The sequence below is a fragment of the Gadus morhua genome, chromosome 19, assembly GCF_902167405.1.
Source record: "Gadus morhua chromosome 19, gadMor3.0, whole genome shotgun sequence".
Lineage (NCBI taxonomy): Eukaryota > Metazoa > Chordata > Actinopteri > Gadiformes > Gadidae > Gadus > Gadus morhua.
The window spans coordinates 2,346,324-2,365,343 of NC_044066.1; the positions used below are offsets into that span (position 1 = coordinate 2,346,324).

A 19,020-nucleotide genomic window follows, 5' to 3' on the forward strand; every position below is an offset into this window, starting at 1 on the left:
CTAGTGAATTGATTGTAACTGGGAATACGTAAAGAGAACATTCTCAACATTACAACCATTTATATATCCACACCCCTGATCCCCTTCCTAACTCCACATTGTTGCCTCCAGCGCCACCTCTGGAGCAGGACGACAAGTGCGTGCAGGTGGATTTGCAGGACCTGGGTTACGAAACCAGTGGCAAGAGTGAGAACGATAGGGAAGAGAGCAGTAGCACAGGTAGCTAGTGGTGGAGTTAATACTAATCCCACTGGTGGTGGTTAAACAGCCTTTGTGCATGATCACTGAACTGAGGCAGTACCGCGACTGGTTATGAGCGGAGATCTCATAACACTAGTTTGTCAACCTCTGGGTTTCAACCTCCCCTTCATTTTGGATGGCTTTGCACAAACCGTAAACGTTTGACACTGTTTTTGCATGTTTTAACTGAATTTATGAAGGCCCCTGCTTTAAACAATGCATAACTCTTCACCTATATTTCCTCTTCTTCACTACTCTATATCTCACTACAGTCACCAGCTACTTTCTTCACCTCTACTTCCTGTCAGAGGGACTGTATTCCAACCCACTTGTAGTTGTTTGGACCTCTCTGTACCTGACCACTTTGACCCTGATCTTAATGTTGACTCAGATCTGAAGGGTTGCTTGCAGCCCGGGGACAGCGCCTGCAGCCTGCCGTCCCTGCTGAAGGAGGTGCAAGGCTCCTTCTCCTCCGCTGAGTACCTGGACTCCACATCCACCTCCTACCCCAGCTCCCCTGCTCTGAGCTCCAACAAGGTGAGCTCTCCACTCTGTTACCTGGAAATCTGTTGGCTTTAATGCTGAAATGTGTTGAGGTTTGTGTTTAAATATTGTGTTGTTTCTCTTCCAGGTGAGTCTAAAGAGCCTGCAGGCCTTCGAGGACTACGGCGTGTCTGAGGATCCTGTTGAGCTCAAGGCACAGGTCATGGAGCTGAGGCTTCAGCTGGAGAACCAGACCCGGGTCGCTCAGCAGATGCAGAGCCTACTGGGTCGCCACATCTTCCCCAGCAACCTGGTGTCCACGCCGGTGGACACCTCCAGGGATCAACATGCTTGGCCCGGCGTGGTGTATGGACGCAGCCAGGAGAGGAGTCACTCTGCAGCGGAGCTGAAGGAAGGCCGGGACAGAGAGGGCCAGAGGATGAGGGAGGAGATCGGTGTGCTGAAGCAGGAGCTGGAGAGGGAGAGGAGTCTGAACAGGAACATGAGTGAACAGCTGCAGCAGGTGCAGCAGCGCAGTCGCTCTGCCTCGCCCGCAAGGTAAACTGCTACCACCATGCTGGTTACATTCATATTACAGTACATTTATAATAAAGGGATGATGACACAGATATTTATTATATAGTTAGTACATTTATAAAATGCTGTATGAAAAAGTTAGAATGAATTACAAAGTACATACAAACAATACATTTATAAAGTGGTACATTGATATTGATGACCATATTGTAATGTACTGTAATTCAAAATGGTAGTAATGGATATGAATGGAGTAATGATACGACACATGTCTTGTACACAAGATTTGTGTTTCAACTGTTTGTCCTACCATTGCCCTCTAACAAACCCTCTCAATGTGAACATCACCGTGCCTTCTCCCATACCGACCCCGTCAGGCTGGACTCCCTGGTGCAGTCTCAGGCCAGGGAGCTGTCCGCGCTCAGGCAGCAGATCAAGGAGCGCCGTGGCCTGGGGCTGTCCCACCGCAGGCAGCTGGAGGAGCTGAGCCGGGCCTTCCAGGAGCTGCTGCAGGCCAGCGACGTGGATCTGTTCCGGGGAGACATCCTCCGAGGGCAGCTGGACAAGAGTATGGGCATTCTGGAGAGACTGGAGGGGTGGCTTGACAGAGGTGTGTTCTTTATATTGATAAATGTATAGTATGCTTAAAGGATTTTGCCGGTTGTTAATTGTTGACATTATCTATGTAGAGATGTAAATCAGCCATGATTGTTGAGCCACCAATGGACAGGCTCATTGGGGACAAAGGGCTATGTTTCATTCTGCTTACATTCTCACCCTGCGTTCACATGCCAATACCATCAAAGTCTCTGGCTCTCAGTTTGTGAGGATGCGAAGTGGCGTGTAAACACAGAATTTAAACTTCCCTCTGGGCTCTGTTTGAGAAAGTTTCCAAGCCAGGGCACTTCATATGAGCTCACCGGAGCTGGTCAAAATAAAGATACAGCTCTGGGAGCTGCTAACCACTTGTTTGGGATATAATGGATGTCAATTGATGGCCAACAGCCCAATCTTGGAACACCTGAACAAAAGATCATGGTGGATTTACATCTGGACATATGCAATGTCCACCACTAACCTGGGGACTGAACAAACCCAAATCCTTAACTTCCTTAACACAGCGGCGGCGTTCGACATTTCAACATTCAATCTAAAGCATGTTTCCCAATGCTATCATGTTATTTTAGTTAGACTCTGATTTAACATTTTCGATGTTTTATTCTAGTCAGGTTATTTATTGTACATTCTTATGTGTTTAACAGGAGACGGCCAACAGGACAATAAGGATGCTCTGGAGCTGGCCCAACGGTACATAACCTCTATTTACAACGTTATTCTACTCACCCCTGTGGGTGCTACACATTGGTTGTGGTTAGTGAGGTCCCCCCTTCACTGTGAAGTCTTTGAGTTTCATAAATTGTTATGATTATGATTTATTCGTTTTTACTTTTTACTTCATTGTTTGTAGCTTTTTACCATTGCCTCTGAATTTCACCACCAATATTCCCAGTCATGGGTTAATCATCTTAAGGGTGATGCTGACTACCCTAACTGGTTCCTATCGTTCTGTGGGTAGACTTGGTCGGGGCAGTTTGAGCTGTTTTAGTGTCTGTCATTTGCCCCAGTTTAAAACCTAGGCACCCCCGCCCAAGTAGTAGCCCATTGCGTTACTACCCCAGGGTATATTGTGTTTTGGACAGTGTTTTGCTCTGACCTACTTCCGATGCCCTCATGTGGGTCATTCTCCCCCATGAGAATCATGTCAGGTGGGACTGACATGGCTATGGTCTTTGTTGTCTCCAGCGATGCCTTGGAGTCTTTTGAAAATAATTTTTTATTGTCAAATCATCATTCTCAATGTTATACATTTACCTTTAGGGCTTTTAGCTTTTATCCAAAGCATTTATATACCGCAGCTATAGCACATGTTCATTCATGCAATGTTATTTAGGGAGGTTATGACATGAATGTATGTGACTAACCGCCATTTTTTTGGTAATAACAATAAGAAACAGCTTGACCAGCGTTTTGTTGTCTTTGCTGATTTCCTTTTACAATTGATATGCGGCATATTGTTTTTGCAATGTAAGGCATTGTTCGCGGACATTCCATGGAGTGGTAGTTTTAGTTGACATATCAGCTCCATCTTTTAACACATCTCATATCTATCATGGTATTCTTACTGGGTGGGCAGCCCTGAAGAGTGGCAGCAGGAGCTGCAATACAGTAGTTCTCCTCAGGACGGTCCTGCTAGCATTCAGCAGGAAATAGAGTACCTACGGTGGCAGCTAGAGGGCGAGAGAGAGCTGCTGCAGCAGCACATCCACTCTCTGGTCCAGCAGAACTTCAATCTGGCCCAGTCCACCAGAGAGCAGCTGGACCTGTGAGTCACAGGCTCAGGTCCAAGTGGGACAGCATGCTGTTTGCAGTGATCTTTTTCTGTATCTTTAAAAGGAGTGCTTTTACCTTAAAGCCAAAACCATTTGGATTGAAGACTCTGCATCTGGTCCTCTACTCTGGAGCAGAGGACCTGAGATCTCAAACCAAACTACCCTTTAGTGGGACCCTCTTCTAATCAAGTAGAAGAAGTGACCTTTTGTTGTTTGAAATCTATCTGACAAATGTATATCTGCCTTAATCGCATGTATCATTTATTTGAACCTTTGTTTCCCTGTGTTGTTCTTGTTGAGCTGTTTCCCTTCTGCCGTAACTTTTGTAGCTCAGAGCTTTGCCCCCAAAGCCCCACATCCATAAAGTGTGTGGTTGATGGGCCCAGGTTGTCCAGGGAGCTGCAGGAGAAGAACCAGCAGGTGCAGAGCCTCCAGAGCCAGCTGAGAGGTCCCAGCGGGGCCTCCTCCTGCTGCTCCAGCTCCTCGGAGCGGAGCCCGTCCTACGTGGTGTCGGGGTCGGGACGCGGTAGCCCCACCGCACAGAGTCCCACCGCCCGCAGCCCCTCAACCCACAGCGGAGCCCTGGCGCCTCACGGTATGAGTGGCCACATGTGTGTGTGTATAGATGTTGACATTGTCATTATACATTGAAAGTGAAATGTGAAGCGACATAGCGATACTGCGGCGGTGTATTCAAATGATCGCACATCTCAATAGCACTTGAAAGTCGTCTTCTTTTAAGATAAGAAAGATAGTCAACAAATATGAAAGCTGGGGCGCTGAACTAAAGACTTGATCTTGGTGGGAGTCTGTGTTTAGTGGTGAACTAAAGACTTGATCTTGGTTGGAGTCTGTGTTTAGTGGTGAACTAAAGACTTGATCTTGGTGGGAGTCTGTGTTTAGTGGTGAACTAAAGACTTGATCTTGGTTGGAGTCCTGTGTGTTGTATACTATCCCTAGTAAGGGTCGGCAGCAGCCCTCCTCTCTATAGAGCCATCGTTTGGTTAATGTTTCTACAGTATAGGCCGCCAATTACAAAGTAACCTGACCTAAACAATAGCCTTAACAAACCAAAATGTTTTTCCATCATGTAGGCCTTATTCGATTTCCAAACTATCAATTATGGTCTGTCACATAGATGCAGACCTCCACCTTATTATGGGGTTGTGGATGATTTAGTGTTTCCCTCGAGTTGTTATGATGTTTGACTCCCAGCCCAAAGAGCTCTAGGTTCCACACCTAATGTCCCCAGCCTGCCTTGCTGATCCTAGAAATATATATGCATATTCACATTTACTTTAGATAAGTGTTCTCTAAAATCACTCTGTCTCTTTCATTTTCTAAATTCAATCCTAGTATTTAGTACCCCTGGAGATTGACATGACAAGGCCACCTCCACATCTATCGTTATATTCAGTCCCTGCAATTAGCTCTGTATGTTTCCTTATGAAAAATGCATGTTCCCCCCCACACTATTTCCCGGGCCATTATCATGAGGTCAAGAAGGCACGGAGACTTCTTGAATCAGAGCCGATCTAGTAGCAGCTAGTGGTGTCCCTGTAGGCCCCGCCCCCTCTGTTCGGCGGCACCCAGGCGTCTAGCAGAGAGCGCAGGGTGTCCTGTTCCAGGCCTGTTGGAGCTGCATTATTAAGGGCCACCTATCCACCTGAAGGGAAGAATGAGGAGCTGCTTAAGGTTATCACACTTATGTTCAAATATGTTTAGGGCCTCTTTCCCGTAATGCATTTGAGTGTTTTACACTAAGGCCACTCACTTTTTTTTTTAAGAGTTCGACAAAACAACGGAAGCAATTGCTGAAAGGCCCTTTGAAGTCACAATAGAAATGGAGACTGTTATTTAGAAGCCTGCTAGTGAATATTGGCATTCAGCTGTGTTACCTGTGTGTGTCAAGGCCACACAGACGGGGGCGGCGCCAAAGCCGGGGGAGGCGTGGACCGGAGCCCCGGGGACCAGAGCCCCGGGGACCGTCACCATAGCAGCAGGACACGGGGAGCCCGGCTGTGGAGGGAGAACGGCGGGCTGCAGGAGCAGCTGAGGGGCAGCCAGGAGCTCAACGCCACGCTGCGCAGCGAGCTGGAGCTCCAGCGCTCCGTCCAGGCCCAGCAGGGCCCCCGCCACCCAGAGCCCCGGGACTCCCCGGACGGGCCCGGGTCACCACCTCAGGCCGACTCGGATGGAAGAGAGGCTGAGGCACGGGCTGAGGCACGGGCAGCCGCGCGTCAGGACGGAGGGCCGCGGGCTGGGGCCATGACCACAGGTCCTCTTCTCTACTACTGTCCTGTTCGCTTGGATCGGACCTTCAATGTTTTATTTAGAGGATTTCAGACACAATCTTAGTCATTCCTGCAATAGATTACACCGTTAAGGCAATTCAAGGCGACGTTTAATTATAATGCAAACTTAACAAATTCAAAGGCCATTCAGAGTGCTTTACATAGGGAATAACATTCCGAGACAATCATTTAAAATGTGTAATTCCTGTCTGTTACACTGACCTGCATGCTAATGTATGTCTCTGTGTTCTGACTCGTGTGTGTCTCTGTGTTCTGACTCTTGTGTGTGTCTGTGTTCTGACTCGTGTGTGTGTGTGTGTGTTCTGACTCGTGTGTGTGCCTCTGTTCTCAGACCTGCTGGCCGAACACCTGCAGGAGATCCGGGCCCTGCGGCGGCGGCTGGAGGAGAGCATCCAGACCAACGAGCGCCTCCGAGAGCAGCTGGAGAGGAGGCTGGCTGAGGTGGAGAGGGACCCAGGTACTCCCTCTTTGATACTGAATCCTGCTGCTGTGCTGATCCCTCAGGGTCACTCATTAACATGTATAGTGGAACAAACAGGTGGCCAATGGCAGCGCAAATATCACCAAGACCTAGATCAGACAAGATGGTCGCTTTTGTTTAATGTATTCAGCGTATCTGTGGATACTTACTGTTATTGTAGGGATTCTTATTAGGTATTCCTATTGTGGGGTGAAGGCATCATTAGAGCGACTATCTCAGCGGTGGAATGGTAATAAGGTTTCCGTTTTTAGCCAGAAGTGCTGGTTCCCTCTGTGCTATTATTTGCGGCATCTCTTCTTCAGATCCCAAGCCCTTACATGAAAAAACAAACAATTTGATACAAATGATCTATGGACTCGGGATTTTGATTGTGTAAATAATGGCAGACTTATTCAGAATATTTCAATATTCAATGAATCACAATAACACTTGAGAAGTGGTCAGGGACAGGATACTACTTGGAGACATGGAGCCAACCCCCTTTGCATAGGCTGGCCTCAAGAACCTGAAGAATGACGCCACAGTTTCACTTTAAATGAATGCTCTTAAGAGTAATGCACCACTTTGCCTGCAGGTGACCCAGGATCATACGTAAACGACATATACTATTAAGTATGTCGGTGTGTCTGTGTGTGTGTTTTGCCCCTGTTGGAGGCATATTCGCGTCTAGGCGAAATGAGGCACCCCGTGAATAGCTTGACCAGCACGGTACCTTGGGTCGCGCTTTCAATACCTTTCTGACTGGCAGTCCTAGTTTCTATTAATATTCTTCTCTTATAATGAAGAAGCATTATAAAAACAGTACCGAAACAGAGTTCATTGCCCCCTGGTCTAAACCCTACTTGTGACGCTGGCCTGTGGTGCTGATTTGTGTTGAGCAGCGACCAACATCTTCATCCAAGGCAGCGAGGAGCAGGGCCAGATGGCCAGCGAGGTGCGCTTCCTCTGGGAGCAGAACCGCAGCCTGAAGGAGCAGCTGGCCCAGGGCTCCAGAGGTAACACTACACTACACACTACACACACTACAGCAGCACCTGGTGTTGAGTTGTGTTGAACCACAAGGACCTTTACAATGAGAGAGGCTTTTACCTTTATGTTAAGATATAAGCATACATACACTATATACAAAAGATATAGATAATGCGATAATGCGTTATCTGTGACGTCAAAGGTTTCCTATTTTAACATGGGCCTTTTGACATAGAATAGTATGCAGATCTCCACAGATAAATTCTGGGTTTCCTTTCACACGCAACCACTCCGTACCCCCTCTTCCCCCCGGCAGACAAGCAGAAGGAGAACGAGGCGCTGCGGGAGACGCTGGCCCGCCGCACGGCCCGGCTGGAGCAGAGCCGGGCGGAGCTGGAGGCCCTGAGGCAGGAGAGGGCCCGGCTGACGCCCAGCGCCCAGGAGAACCAGACGCTGAGCGACGCCCTGCAGCGCAGCAGGGACGAGCTCCACAGGTACTGTCTCCCTGAGGGGGTAGGGCTGTATTAACCTTCAGACCACAGGTACTGCCTCCCTGAGGGGGTAGGGCTGTGTTACCCTTCAGACCACAGGTACTGTCTCCCCCTGTGGCTGAGTGGGTAGGGCTGTATTATAGTTCAACCATGATGGTAGCGGCCACACGTCTCCTGCGTTGGTCAGTGCGTCCTGTGGTCACGTCTCTCTGGGTCGTGAGTGACCACATACCAACAGAATCCTTGAGGCAGTAAACCAACGGTGGTCTGACGTTCTACGGCGTGGGAACAGGAAACTAAAAAGTAATATGACACTGTTGAGATGAATTTTGAAGAACAGCTATGTGAGCTTCAAACAATAACAGTCTGTATGATGTGACGTTGCCATTGCACAGCAAAAGGCTGCATGACGAAATAGTTCCTGTGGAAGTGGAACCCTTCTTAACCTGAGAGAGAAACCATAAAAGAATAATGGAGGTTGATCAGGGACAGAAAGTGATTTGTCGTTGTCCTGCCTCCTGGACATAGCTTTTAAACAAAACTTTAGACATAAAGTGTGGAGCATTGTTCACATGCTCCACACAATGGACTAGTGAATAATTCAGCTAGTGTAGCATTTAGGGACAGACCAAATGTTCCCGTACCTAGATTAACCTATGTGTGGACAGTACCACACACAAATGCTATTGATACACTGGCACTCTCAGAGCCATGGATATGTGGTCATTAGCTCCTTCTGTGTGTGCAACGTGAAACCGAAGCAGCCAATGACCATTGTAAAGACTTATTACTGTCCCATTACGCTGAACTATTAAAACCACTCCGAAACATGAGCCAGGATCACCACAGCACTCATCCAGGGAGCAATGGATGAGGGCCCACGGTGAGGGGACCTAGAGGTCATGAGGACTAGAGGCCCTCACACGGGTGGCCCCTGGCCCTTAGTCACACTAGCTGAGAGAGGAGGACACATGATACACCCGAGGCTGGTTCATCCCCCATACCAAGGTTGTTTTCTGGGCATCTCTACATGCTGGGCTTGAGCTTTCCTTGTTGAACACCTTAGCCGAGGGCTTGTTGTAATACTTGATCATAAGCTTGGAGAGAAGGTGAATGGAGTATCTGCTCCCACCTCGATCTCCTTCTTCTTTCTGAGAACGCACCTGCTAAACTTGAAGGCATCTCCTATTTATGTTCTATTTATGCTGAACAAACGTCCCCTTTTCTAGTTCCAAACACTAATGATGCCTTAGCTTTTGTTGTTTGGTCATCAAAGTTGTGTTTGATCGCATAAAACATCAAACAAGACTCTGGGCTCCATTTGGAAACATTTGAATCCTTTCCTGCATTGGCTTGTGTGTAACGGGAACAGTGATCGATATTCTGGGAATTCTGCACCGGCGATTGACCCGCTGAACACCTTGCAACATTTCCACTGCCGGTATATTTAGATACGTCGTCTCACTTGAATGACTGGTAGCCAGTGTTCATTTTTTATTCAAATTCAAACCTTTGTAATGAGGTATTATGTTTGACCTTTTTGTCCACGTTTTCCTGCATGGAACACCACTAAGGTGTATCCCAGAGGCGGTTTTAGAAGTCCATCTCCGTGGCTTCACCAGGGCACAACCTCCACCGTGCCTCATCACGGAGCCGAGGGAGGATTCTCTCACAGCTTTGAAGTCCTTCACAATCTTCCTTCACATGTTGTCTTCACCTCATGAGATGAGGCTGCAGAATGAAGTGGTTGATGGGCCCCGTGTAAAGGGCTGCTCTATTGGCACGAGGAGGACATTCGTTCTATGTTGTGGAGATATAGTCCTCTGATGAAGAGGTTGACACGTGGATATGGGACCTGGGAAACGAGTAGTGAGAAATAAAGCGTACCCTCCTCACTAACCCACGTGCTGTGTAGAGTATACTAAGGTGGTGGGGTAACCTCTGAGTACTGAGGTGGGGTAACCTGTGGTAACCTCTGTGTGTGGTAACCTGTGAGTATACTGAGGTGGTGTAACCTGTGGTAACCTGTGAGTGTGGTAACCTGTGAGTGTGGTAACCTCTGCGTGTGGTAACCTCTGCGTGTGGTAACCTCTGCGTGTGGTAACCTCTGAGTGTGGTAACCTCTGCGTGTGGTAACCTCTGAGTACTGAGGTGGTGTGGTAACCTCTGTTTACTGAGGTGGTGTGGTAACCTCTGAGTATACTGAGGTGGTGTGGTAACCTCTGAGTATACTGAGGTGGTGTGGTAACCTCTGAGTATACTGAGGTGGTGTGGTAACCTCTGAGTATACTGAGGTGGTGTGGTAACCTCTGAGTATACTGAGGTGGTGTGGTAACCTCTGAGTATACTGAGGTGGTGTGGTAACCTGTGAGTGTACTGAGGTGGTGTGGTAACCTGTGAGTACTGAGGTGGTGTGGTAACCTCTGAGTACTGAGGTGGTGTGGTAACCTCTGAGTACTGAGGTGGTGTGGTAACCTCTGAGTACTGAGGTGGTGTGGTAACCTCTGAGTACTGAGGTGGTGTGGTAACCTCTGAGTACTGAGGTGGTGTGGTAACCTCTGAGTACTGAGGTGGTGTGGTAACCTCTGAGTACTGAGGTGGTGTGGTAACCTCTGAGTACTGAGGTGGTGTGGTAACCTGTGAGTACTGAGGTGGTGTGGTAACCTCCGAGTACTGAGGTGGTGTGGTAACCTCCGAGTACTGAGGTGGTGTGGTAACCTCCGAGTACTGAGGTGGTGTGGTAACCTCCGAGTACTGAGGTGGTGTGGTAACCTCCGAGTACTGAGGTGGTGTGGTAACCTCCGAGTACTGAGGTGGTGTGGTAACCTCCGAGTACTGAGGTGGTGTGGTAACCTCCGAGTACTGAGGTGGTGTGGTAACCTCCGAGTACTGAGGTGGTGTGGTAACCTCCGAGTACTGAGGTGGTGTGGTAACCTCCGAGTACTGAGGTGTGTGGTAACCTCCGAGTACTGAGGTGGTGTGGTAACCTCCGAGTACTGAGGTGGTGTGGTAACCTCCGAGTACTGAGGTGGTGTGGTAACCTCCGAGTACTGAGGTGGTGTGGTAACCTCCGAGTACTGAGGTGATGTTGTAACCTGTGCCACCGCAGGCTGCAGAGCGACGTGAACCTCCAGAGGCAGCAGCTGTCGGACTCCCAGCATCTGCTGCAATCGCTGCGCGTGGAGCTGCAGGTCTGTGAGCGCATCAAGACGGACGCCCCCAGTGCAGCAGGTACTGCAGCTGCACTCTCATGGGATCGGCCCACAAGGTCCTGATGCTATAAACAACCCAATGGATACAAACATGTTCCTTGTTAGAAGTAATGCACCGTGCAACATCTTAAACTGTCTGTGTTGTATTCAGTGTTGCCAGATTGGGCCATATCTTTCACCCAATCTGGCAACACTGGTTGTATTAGTATTTCTGTCATGTCGTTTTTATTTTAGTGTGCCCTTGAATGACAACAGTCTAGGGAAATGACCCTGGCAGTGAGTTATATATATAACTGCATTCTGCGGGGCTAAAGCTCTGCAGGTATCCATTCCACTATCTCAGTGATCCATTCCACCATTGCGTCCTCAGTCCATGTCAGTGTGCCCCTTTAAACCTCCTCGGCCCCCCCACAGAGGGCCAGGGGTCCCCGCGGCCCCCCGGGCCCCTGGACCTGTCGGAGCTGCTGGCGGAGGTCCGCCGCCTGCGGCTGCAGCTGGAGACGAGCATCCAGACCAACACGGCGCTGCGGCAGAGGCTGGAGGAGCAGCTGCTGAGGGGCCGCCACGCCGACACCATCAACATCAACTACCTGCTGCCCGCCTCAGGTACTACATCACCTACCTGCTGCCCCCCTCAGGTCACTCACTACATCACCTACCTGCTGCCCCCCTCAGGTCACTCACTACATTCAGGGCATTCTGCCCGCACCTTCATCCAAAGAGACTTACCATTCAATCCCACATTCACACACCGACGGCGGAGTCAACCACGCAGGGCGACAGCCAGCTCCTCAGGAGCAGTCAGGGGGAGGTGTCTCCCTCAGGGACACCTCGACACTCAGATAGGAGGAGCCGGGGATCGAACCAGCAACCGTCCGGTGACCAGTCAAACCGCTCTACCTCCTGAGCTGTGCTGGTGGTCTCCTAGTGGTCAGAGGTCGGGACACCCAGCCCACCTTAGACCAGAGACCCTCAGCTCAGTGAGGGCGACGGTGTCGAGGGCGACGGTGTCGAGGGCGACGGTGTCGAGTCCTGCTGACACTCCGGTGTGTACTTCCTGCTCTAGATGAGGGAGGGCGATCCCCTGGACAGGAGAACCGGGACCCTGCTCACCGCGCCTCTCACAGCCCTGTTCTCCGAGGTGAGGAACCGCACATTCATTATTAATATAGTATGTATGTATGTATACTAGGGCTGTTTAAAATTAGCCGTTTATAACGCGTTAACGTAATCTTATTTTAATTTGATTTTTTAAAAGTATACTAATTAACGATTGTACTAAGTAAGTGCCTATTTACAATTCCAAAATCGTTTCACATTCAACCCACACTGAATGAGTCAATAAAACTAGGTTTTGTTTATTAGGTACATTTGGTATGAACGATAATGTGTCATTCCATTTGATAATCTCATTTAATTTAAATTGGAGTGGATTTCAAATAGAATTAACAAATGGAGATTATTTGTGAGTTAACTCACCGATATCAAGTCAGTCCATGAACCTCGGATGCTGACGGTGTTTGGTCTCTTTATTGGTAACTCGTTCACGACCAAGCGGAAGACAGGGTGAACTGCAGCAGCTCTCTTGGCGCGTTTCCACCGGCGGGTGCGCTTCAGCCCAGCACGCCTTGGCCCAGTAGTGAAGGTGCGGTTTGGCCCAGCTCAGTTACGGCTCGCGTGTCCCACCGCCGACAATACCCTTATGGTAGGGCAGGGTTTAAGCCGGACGGCGATAGCCGCGGCAGCTATGTAAGCATTGTGACCTCATAGCAGCCCGACACAGTGCAGCCTGCTAATAAACCAAAGGAAAAAGAAGAACGCGACACACTAAACAAAGAGCAACAATGTAGGACGTCCAAGAAGGACGGCAAACAGAAGTGACTATTCTGTCGACCACTCAACGGACGGCGTGTGTAGCTCGAACTTGTTGGCCCCCTTTTAGACGTCTTGGTCCCCCAACGGAAGAGTACTGCGACATGAGTACGTCTCTTCACGGCTCAGTCCGGGGCCATGCGTGGTCGTCACTAGTGTTGGCTCGTTTGTTCGCGAACCGGTTCGAATGAACGAGTCTTTAGGACGAACGAACCGAACCGGTTCGTGTCTCTCGTTCGTTCGGTCGTCTCGTTCACCATTCGATTCACCGGAAACTCGAACGAACGAGTTTCCGGTAGCACTAACTCCAGAGTCTGACTGACTCAGCTGAGAACCGTGCAATGGCGTGCATTCCATGATGCGATTCACTGTTACCGGAAACTAGGCTGAATCGCGAACGACTCCTCCACGTTCAGTCGAGTTTCCGGTGAATCAATTCACCGGAAACTCGACTGAACTGGGAGGAGTCGTTCACGAATCGTATGTTCGTTCAGCCTGGTTTCTGGTAGCGGTAAATCGCATCATGGAATGGACCCCATTGCAGACCCCATCCCCATTGAGTCAGTCAGACTCAGTGGAGTTAGTGCTACCGGAAACTCGACTGAACGAACGTTCGACTTCGCGAACGACTCCTCGTGGCGAACTGGGTCACGGAAACGAATCATTAAATCCATCACTAGTCGTCACCGCTTTGAGTGTCCAGGGGGTCTTGAGCTGACAGGGGGGGTCTGCCTGTGTGCAGAGACGAGGAGGCGGGAGGATAACAGCTCCCAGCAGCTGAGCAGCAGCAGCTCCGAGAGCGGGGCCCCGGGCCCCCCGTCCCGCCTGGTGCCGGGCCACCGGCTGTGGGCCAGCCGCCACGGGCCCCACGTCCTGGGGCTGATCCAGGACCACCACGCCCTGCGCAAGCAGATCTCTGAGGGCCGGCGCCTCACACAGCACATGGACGCCCAGCTGCAGGAGGGGCGCCCCCACCTCCGGGTAGGAGCTCAAAACATGCACCAACATGCAAAACATGCAACATGCACCATGCTGCCCCCCCCCCCCCCAGGGGGCAGCATGGTGCATGTTTTGGGGTGTGAATGCAGGAGCTTTTAAAGTGTGTTTGAGAGCTAAAGGATGTGCGTCTGTGCAGAGTCTTTCCAGCAGCGTGGGCACCATGCAGCAGGTCCTAGAGGAGGCCAGCAGGTTGCTGCACCTGGTCTGGAGGGTCTCTCTGCCCACTGGGGGCCACACAGCCGGGGAGCACGGCTCCAACCAGCAGGTGAGTGTCCCCTCACGGCGCTCGCGCTTCACTTTAGGCAGTGACTTCCGTTTAATGCTGCCACGCCCCCTACTTCTTTGGACAAATGCATTGCGCACAGCCCTCAGCCGCCATAGGTGTCTAGGAGATTATTCTACAAATACATCCGTTCTAAAAGCCGCCCACTAACTTGTGGGAGATGAGCCCGAGTGTAACGGGAGCCTCCCTTCCCTGGGGTGCAGGAGGAGCTGCTGCGGAGCGAGGTGTCCCGGCTGAGGAGCAGGCTGAGCCAGCAGGAGCGCCTGCTGAGCGGGGCGGTGAAGCGTCTGCGCACCACCAACCAGCTGAAGGAGGGCATGGAGAAGGTCATCATCGACCAGTGTAGGTCTAGGAACCACCGCATCTCAAACGCACTGATTAACTCAGTCCTTTATTGTATGTTAACATCTATTATGCAAGCAGAATAGGCTTGATATTTGAAGTCTAGTGTTTTTGTTGTACTTGTTTGGTAAGGAATTTCTGAAATGGAACCCGGTGTCTTTCCCCTTAACACATGACCTCATGTGAATCAGGTGGTCAGGAGTTGCCCTTTTACACACATCCTGGTGATACTGAGGATCTGCTCGGCAAGGGTAGGAGGCAGGACGCTACAAGTAGGGTTACAACCCATGATAGATGGCGCGTGAAGTTGTATTTGCGGTCATATCAATGCTTCATTTATTTAGACCTATCCCTAATAAACAGAGTTGCAGGTAAAATAGAGTATTCAGTATAATTAATAATCATATTAATTATAAGAGAAAAACAAGGCAGCTCCCCTCTGTGCTCTCGGTTTTGAGCCAGTTGCATGATGGGAACGCGAGTTGGGAATCGCCGGGTGACCTCTTGTGCTTAAGGCCTGTCACTAATACCATCCTGTTGCTTTCAGTGTCAGTAACACATGGAGTATTGAAGAAGGCCAGAGGGAATCTGGAGGTGAGCAAAGTTTAAAACCCTTAAATATTACAAATTGAGTCATGTTTAATTAATTAACCATTCTCATTGAGTGAATTACTGTTTCTCCCCTCTTTCATTCATTTGCAAACACATTCCTTAAGACAAATAACTGTACCCTCTTTGGCCTGAAGGGCCTCTCTGGAGGCCCAGAGGAGGTGAGTGAGGAGCAGGGTGGTCTGATAAGAGCCTGCATGCAACTCTTTCCCCTGGATTGTATTGGCCCTTCCAGAATGGCAGCAGAGATGTGATGTGTTTTTAATGCATGACGAGTAGTTTGGATTGTCAAAAGAATGTTGAGTTTGAAGCTTTAGCCCCTGAGGCTGCATGCTGGGCGGCCTTTGCTTCCTATAGTAAACCTCCTTTCCTTGATCCCACAGGAGGTTCCCATCAACGGCCAGTAGAGGGGCTTCCTCTCTGCCAGTTCCTCCTACTGGCTGCACCGCCTTGTTTTGGATATGGATCCTGTCCTGCTGTTAAACTACCTGTAACTTGCTCCACTTTTCTGTGATTGCACATGTTTTTGAAAGTTAAATGTAAAGGCTTCTGTAAATATTTATCAAAGCTATTTTTTATGAATGATTTTACAATGGGAAGATTTGTATTCTTGACAGGCTGGTACATATTAGTATTGTGTGCATTTGATGATGGAAACTAATTATGTGAGTAAACATGTTTCCCTAAAGCTTCTGATCCTTCAATTCAAACAAGACAGAATTGATGTTTTACAAAAGTCCCTTTATTTTCAAATCTTGACTGCTGCTTTGAAACCGATACAAAGGATTTATTTCAGACTTAACTGATTTAAATTTGAAAAACACCCCTCCTCGCAATACATGAAAGTCTGATACTATAGGGCAACAATAAGTAAGCTGGATCTTAAAAGCATCAGATTTCAAAATAACATTCAAGGAAATGTTAGCAAAAGTTGGCGATTTGACCTATAAAACTAGGCCAAGAGGAACAACATGACGGGGTCCCTGGTGGACTTTAATAAGCCCAAACACTGCACATCCATGAGACTAACCTATACAAACAAGCATGTCTTCAATTCACCAGTCTACTATATTATACACACACTAGGCTTTGGTCATGGCGACGTCAAATTCAACTCAGGAACTTATCGTAACAGACACTTTGGCAAAATTAGACTAATCATGAAAACCAAAAAAGACGCTTTTCCATTTTTGTTTGACAAAAATCGAATGTTGTATTTTTATATATATTGGCACTTCTAGATGTAAAAACACCAAACCGCCGGTAGTATGAAGGGAGGAGGGGTCTACCGCTGTACCAGTCTAACAAAGGCCTGGACCAGCTGGATGATGGGCTCCTGGCCCTCATGGCTGCCCTTGGGGCCCGGGGTCTTGGACTGGCTTGAGGCCGGCGACGAGGGAGACCCACGGCGGAAGTGTCGGTACAAAGCAGACAGGAGCGTGCTCTGAAACAGGGAGGGAGTTAGACATCTGGAACAGGACTGTTCACAGGAATCACTAGGGTTAGGGGTCGTAATCCTGCACTCTAACCCTCTAGCAAGGAAGAGGGTGTTACGCCCTGTGCTGTAACAGCGGTGGGAACAGAAGAGAGTGATTTGAGCGAGTCTAAGAATAGTACTTCTGACTGTACAGACTCTTCTCCTGCCAGGACATACATAGGAATTAAACATCTGTTAAAGTGTTGAACAGTTTTTAAACTCTTCCAAATTACCAAGTTCACATGGAATCTGAATCTTGCTGGCTGTGCACCATCAGATCCCTCTCCATTGCGAACAAAAGCTTGCAGCAGTCCAACAGTAACTCCTAAAGCACTGCCCAATAGGCAGTGCAAAGGACAGCATACACGTCTTGGACCTTGCCAGTTAATTGCCGTTGCAGAAACATAGGCCAGATCTCTATTGGCAAGGCCCATGTAGCGGCAATACACTAAAAAATGTTGTTGAGAGACCAAAGCAACATTCTTGGTTTATCTAAAGCTTTGTCAAACGGAGTAAGTAGCTTTGCCAGAGGATTCCAAAGCCAACAGAGGCATCCTTCTCTAGTTCCAGTTTGACTGTGTACCGCATGTTTTTTCGCTTGCTCTAGTTGACAGTTCTACATGTGTTCACTATAACGGCTAAACTTCAGTATTACCAGTAGTTTATGAGACATGTGCAGGCCTCACCAGTTCAGAGCTCAGCTCCTGTTTGAGCCTCTGCTTGTCCCTGGGGACGATGGAAGGGTCCTTCAGACACCGCGTGGCTTGGGAGGTCAACACGTAGAAGCCGTTCTCCATGGTGAACATCAGCAGGGACCTTCATGATAACCAAACGGTCAGAGTTTCAGTTAATGTGAAACAAAGTGAAGTGACTGCTGGAGTGGTTAGTGTTGCCTAGTGTTGGTAGTGGGAGAGGACTTACTTTAATGCCTGGATCTCATCTGGGGAGGCCAGGGAGGCGATGTTCAGGGAGGCTGGCTCCTTCTTCTTCTCGATCTGCACAGGAGGACAAGCTCATGTTGCTCATGGGGTGTGGTTTAGGAGGACATGAATCAACCAGCCAGGGGGTTCACCCTACCTCTCCCAGCATGCTGAGGGCCACGTTGATGGTGCCCAGCAGGGTCCCGAAGGAGGGGGGCACGTCGGGGTCGAAGGCAGGCGCGCTGAAGCTGAGACGAACAGCGTGCGGGTACTCGCCAGGTCCATACACTGAGGAGAGGGCCCACACTCAACATTAACAAGCAGTGCACAACGCTCAAATACCGTTCCTTTTTACAATCTGTGTCAAAAAGTATTTAAAGACAGGGGTCTCCATTCATCGTCAGGGTCATGCATTGCTTGAATTAATTGTGCACTATAGGGTCACATAATGAGGAAAGACTTACTTTACCAGGCTGCTTGATTAAATCACTTAATTATGAGATGTTGACAAGAAACATTTAGGGCTTTACTAAAGCCAACGGGACAGACAAGACGCCAGCACTGGTGGTGCAGTATGTGGCAGCAGTAAGGAGTGTGTCTAAACTGTTGGGGCAGTATGTGGCAGCAGGTGGACGTGTCTATCCTGGTGGTGCAGTATCTGGCAGCTGTCTAACCCGGAGGTGCAGTATGTGGCAGCAGTGTGGCCTGTGTCTAACCCGGTGGTGCAGTATGTGGCAGCAGTGTGGCCTGTGTCTAACCCGGTGGTGCAGTATGTGGCAGCAGTGTGGCCTGTGTCTAACCCGGTGGTGCAGTATGTGGCAGCAGTGTGGCCTGTGTCTAACCCGGTGGTGCAGTATGAGGCAGGTCTCACCTGGTCGAGCAGTATCTGGCAGCAGTCGGGGGTGAAGCGCTGCAGCGCGGCCAGGGCCTTGCTGAGGATCTTGAGCAGGCTGCACTGCACCGTGAGCAGGCCCTTCTGCTCCGCCTCCTCCCGCTCCCCCCCGTCCGCCGCCTCCTTGGCCGTGTGCTGGGTCAGCAGCGCCGCCGCCACGCGCTGCGGCCGGGCCAGGGGGCCGGGGGGAAGCGCCTCGCCGTTCTTAGCCTGAGGGGTGGAGGAGGTGGGGGGTGACCCAGTGAACCCTGTCGTCTGGTGATGGACCAGCCGGTGGAGAACAGGGATCACAGGGGGCCTCCCAGTACCACACATGGCCCGCGATAGAGGTGTACGGTATGAAGGGGATGGAGAGTACACCCGTGGGAATTTGCGCTACGGTATGGATTTTGACGTTACCGTGTGACCAGTAGACAGTGTTACGCGTTACAAAGTAAGAATCGCCTTAGTAATGCACATTTTTTTTCGTGTTTCTACTGTCAATTCGGCGCCATGTTACTTCTCCCAG

General features: G+C 49.6%; 2 protein-coding genes across 2 annotated transcripts in view; one reads left to right on the forward strand and one right to left on the reverse strand.

Moving 5' to 3' along the window:
- cdk5rap2 (CDK5 regulatory subunit associated protein 2) overlaps positions 1 to 15,911 on the forward strand; it is a 42,624-nt gene extending 26,713 nt beyond the window's left edge. The window contains exons 33-51 of the mRNA XM_030341631.1: positions 112 to 219; positions 632 to 777; positions 872 to 1,281; positions 1,638 to 1,870; positions 2,523 to 2,568; positions 4,037 to 4,245; positions 5,563 to 5,928; positions 6,297 to 6,422; positions 7,328 to 7,441; positions 7,732 to 7,909; positions 11,016 to 11,137; positions 11,533 to 11,724; positions 12,185 to 12,259; positions 13,733 to 13,971; positions 14,126 to 14,254; positions 14,476 to 14,614; positions 15,162 to 15,208; positions 15,331 to 15,384; positions 15,607 to 15,911. Of these exons, the coding sequence (XP_030197491.1) occupies positions 112 to 219; positions 632 to 777; positions 872 to 1,281; positions 1,638 to 1,870; positions 2,523 to 2,568; positions 4,037 to 4,245; positions 5,563 to 5,928; positions 6,297 to 6,422; positions 7,328 to 7,441; positions 7,732 to 7,909; positions 11,016 to 11,137; positions 11,533 to 11,724; positions 12,185 to 12,259; positions 13,733 to 13,971; positions 14,126 to 14,254; positions 14,476 to 14,614; positions 15,162 to 15,208; positions 15,331 to 15,384; positions 15,607 to 15,630 (2,957 nt within the window). The 3' untranslated portion in view covers positions 15,631 to 15,911. The remainder of the gene's footprint in view (positions 1 to 111; positions 220 to 631; positions 778 to 871; positions 1,282 to 1,637; positions 1,871 to 2,522; positions 2,569 to 4,036; positions 4,246 to 5,562; positions 5,929 to 6,296; positions 6,423 to 7,327; positions 7,442 to 7,731; positions 7,910 to 11,015; positions 11,138 to 11,532; positions 11,725 to 12,184; positions 12,260 to 13,732; positions 13,972 to 14,125; positions 14,255 to 14,475; positions 14,615 to 15,161; positions 15,209 to 15,330; positions 15,385 to 15,606) is intronic.
- Positions 15,912 to 15,943: 32 nt separating this feature from the next.
- Positions 15,944 to 19,020, reverse strand: part of nup188 (nucleoporin 188) — a 30,223-nt gene continuing 27,146 nt past the window's right edge. Inside the window, 6 exon segments of the mRNA XM_030341629.1 lie at positions 15,944 to 16,667; positions 17,387 to 17,516; positions 17,622 to 17,695; positions 17,778 to 17,875; positions 17,878 to 17,908; positions 18,492 to 18,722. Coding sequence (XP_030197489.1) covers positions 16,509 to 16,667; positions 17,387 to 17,516; positions 17,622 to 17,695; positions 17,778 to 17,875; positions 17,878 to 17,908; positions 18,492 to 18,722 — 723 coding nt within the window. The 3' untranslated portion in view covers positions 15,944 to 16,508.